A 3515-nucleotide genomic window follows, 5' to 3' on the forward strand; every position below is an offset into this window, starting at 1 on the left:
CTAAGGAGGGGGGGGGGACACACAGTGTGAACATACGTGGGCCTCCCCGTTAAAGTGCACAGCTGGAGCCTACTGGATTCCATTAGCCAACGTCGCTATAAAATAAATAAATGAATGAATAAATAAACAGACAGACAGATAGATGGATAAATAGATAAATAAATTTTTTTTTTTAATTTGACTCTTAATGCTCAATTTAAAATGTTTTGTCTACGGCCATGCCACCCTGAACACGCCCGATCCCGGCTGATCTCGGAAGCCGAGCAGGGTCGGGCCTGGTGAGTACTTGGATGGGAGACCACCTAGAAGACCAGGTGCTGTAGGCATAAAAAATAAAAATAAATTTTTAAATAAAAATATTTTCTCTTTCAAAGTTGTTCGAGCTTTGCTTTTGTCACTGACCTTTGGTTTGGAGGGAGACGTTTCAGGGTGGAAAGGCGATTAGTGAGTTAAAATGTCAACTTCGAATCGAGGCTTTGAGTCCTGGCTCTGACACTAAGTTTTTTTCTTGGACAAAACACTAGGTTTGCGGCTTAATTTCCCTGTGTATAAAGAAGGGAAATTCTTCGCACGGACGCTCCTACTCCGAGAAGTAAGCGAGCCAACCCAGCGCGTCTGACGCACACGCGTCACTGACGTAACGTCAAACCCGCTCTGGGGGAGGAGGGGGGAGCGTCTCGGAGGGCAGGCACGAGAACCGCCGGGCCCCCTTTTCCAAACAGGGAAACCGAGGCACGGAAAGGGAAGCCGATGGTCCGCGGGCGCCCGGCTGGCGTCCGGCACCCTCCCTGCTGCCGCCGCGTGCATCACTTTTTATATCGAATGGTCACAGCAATGACGTCTGTGTCCCCGGGGGGTAAATCGGCCCCTTGAATGAAAGAGCGGCAGACGGAGGACCCCGGGGCTGACTCGGTTGCCGTGGAAACGGACGAGACCCGCAGGGAGTGGGGGCGAGCATGGTGCTCCCTCCAGGGCCACGAAGCCGGGTTGGTTTAAGTTGCTTATTTTCACTTTTATTTTTAATAAACTCCTTTCCTGTACTTTTTTTAATATGTCCGCTTTTGTTAATAAAAACATGGTTGTAACTCCAGGTGTGTAAGTGGATTCTGGCCCATTTTTAAGCCAGTGGCAAAGGAGACCATCACAGGCCCTGTTCTGCTCCATTCACGGCTTGACCTTGCCTCAAAGGGGCAATTTAACAGTGGAGAACCCACAAGGTCACATGTGTGCTCCACACGACAGGGGGCGGAAGGCGTTCGACGCCTCCTGCAGCTTCTTCTCCCTAATACCCGTCAGGAAGAAGCCTTTAAAACCTAGAGGCTGAACCAGCACTGGCGAGACAGTCAGGGGCACCCAGGGGCCGTGGCGAGCGGGCCCCCCGGAGACCCAGGCCCGCAGCATCATGTGCTTAACGTGAGAAGCGTCCGGAGCCGTGACCGCCATGAAAGATGAGCGAGGCGGCCGTGTCAGACACGCCCATGAAACGTGGGGTGTTTGAACTGCGTACCCCAAACTCAGTGTAGAGACAGATCAGTGTCAGGACTTCACCGACGGAGTAAGAGCCTCGTGACACCTGACGAGGTGTGTTGTGCCTCGTCACGCGTTCCACGTGGAGAAGAAGAGGCTGCATTATCGCCTTCCAGACGAGCGGCTGCGGCCTGGAAGCAGCTGTTGGCAGGACCCGCCCGGTCACTGGGCTGAGTGTAACGCCTGCAACGATTCTATTTGCTAAGTGACGGGTTTGCGCCCAAAGGACGGGCGGGGTCTGGCCACCCGGTGCCCGCCCTCCGAGCACCGGCTGCAGGCTGCACGGCCTGGGGCATGGCAGCGGGGACTTCTGCTCAGAGCCATCAAGGTCACGGGAACTGTCACGGACCAGAGGGGACTGGGGGAGGGGACCCCCGAACACAACCTGTGTCCCGAGTGGGACCCTGGAGAGAGGCAGACACGGACCGGGAAACCAGTGCTGTCCAGATGCCACCTGGGGCCGAGCCTGCCCAGCGCCCGGGCCCGACACGCCCCGTGCATGAGACGCCGACAGCCAGAAGCTGTCGAGGGACACGGGCTCCCTGCTCCAGCCTGTGCGTCCGAGGTCACTCGAAAATAAAACTTATTTTCAAAAACATTACAAGTCAAAACTCTGGAGACAGTAAAAGGTCAGTGGTCGTCGGGGTGGGGGGCAGGCAGAGCACGGGGTGTTCGGGGCAGCGAGACGGCTCTGCGTGACCTGTCACGGTGGACACGGGTCAATACTTGTTTGTCCCAACCACAGAAGGTGCCACCCCACAGTGACCCCGATGTGGACTGTGGACTCTGGATGACGGCGACGGGCAGGGTAAGGTCACCAGCTGTAAACGTGCCGCCGGGCGGGGGTTGATCGTGGGGGGCCGTGCGTGGGGAGCTCCCTGCCCTGACCCTAAAACTGCTCTAAAAAATAAAGTCGATGAGAAAACTTACCGGACTTGAAGAAATTCAAAATTATTTCGTCCTTTCCCGTGACCCACGACTGCTAAACAAAATGACTATCGAAACTGGAAAACCAGCGATTTCTCCTTAAGCAAACAGAGGTCAGACACGGTGAACCCCGCCGCCCCTTGGCCGGGGTGTCTGGGGACCGTGGCCCACTGTGCGGTGGCGTCACATGCGCCGAAGTTCACCGTGCAACAGAGAAGGCGACGGGCATCTCCAGTCGTCACTAATGCCCACTTCACCTGCTGTGGGAACCTGCTCGCCCGGCTTCTGTTGTTGGGGACGTGTTTAAATTTCAGGGTTTCTCTCATTACCGTAGGAAAACATAACGCGACATCACAGAGTTCGAATGGGCCAGAAAATATTCTGAACGGGCAAAAAGCCCTTTTTGTTACGTAGCGACACGTTTAACGTGAAGCTAAACTGTGGAGATCGGGTTTTTATGCCGAGGAATTTCAGCCTCTTTCCAGCCAAAACAGGAAGGACGAGCTCGAAGGAGGGGTACGCGGACGCGCCGCACGCCGCGGCCTCACTGGACACTGCGCCCCATCAGCCACGCCTCGACTTTTCCTCCCGCAGCGACCGCGGTGAGTGAGGATCTTCTTCGTCTGTCAAATCCCTACCAGCCGACGAACACCCCTCGCAGGAACCTGGCCGTCGACCTACGCGTGGCGCTGTGCCCTCGAGAGTTGAGGGTCCACAGCAGGGTGACGGCTTAGCACCTATAAGCCGGCGCGAGGCGTCTGCCTTCTCGGGAGCTGTGATATTGTGGCTATCTCTCCCGGCCAGGTGCTGTCACCTGTCACCACGCCGGGAGGGGTGAAGCTGTTGGAGGGGCCCGGCCGGCACGTGGGATGGTCAGGCTACCGGCGGGGACCTGCGCCTGACCCACCGTTTCGCAGGAGGCGGCGAATGCAGTCGACGGGCCTCGGGACACAACCACGCAAGCCACACGTCACGGTTTTATTAGCGTGAAGCAAGAGAAAACAGTGTCACACGGTAGCCCCGGCACACACAGCTCCTCGACCAGGCGTCAGGGCCCTGCC

General features: G+C 56.6%; 1 protein-coding gene and 1 pseudogene across 1 annotated transcript in view; one reads left to right on the forward strand and one right to left on the reverse strand.

Moving 5' to 3' along the window:
* Window positions 1–208: 208 nt before the first annotated feature.
* Window positions 209–326, forward strand: LOC112482272 (annotated as a pseudogene).
* Window positions 327–3332: 3006 nt separating this feature from the next.
* The window catches only part of MYOM2 (myomesin 2), a 56942-nt gene continuing 56759 nt past the window's right edge, over window positions 3333–3515 (reverse strand). The window contains exon 37 of the mRNA XM_025049018.1: window positions 3333–3396. Coding sequence (XP_024904786.1) covers window positions 3333–3396 — 64 coding nt within the window. The remainder of the gene's footprint in view (window positions 3397–3515) is intronic.

The sequence above is a fragment of the Pteropus alecto genome, unplaced genomic scaffold, assembly GCF_000325575.1.
Source record: "Pteropus alecto unplaced genomic scaffold, ASM32557v1 scaffold35, whole genome shotgun sequence".
Classification (NCBI taxonomy): Eukaryota; Metazoa; Chordata; class Mammalia; order Chiroptera; family Pteropodidae; genus Pteropus; species Pteropus alecto.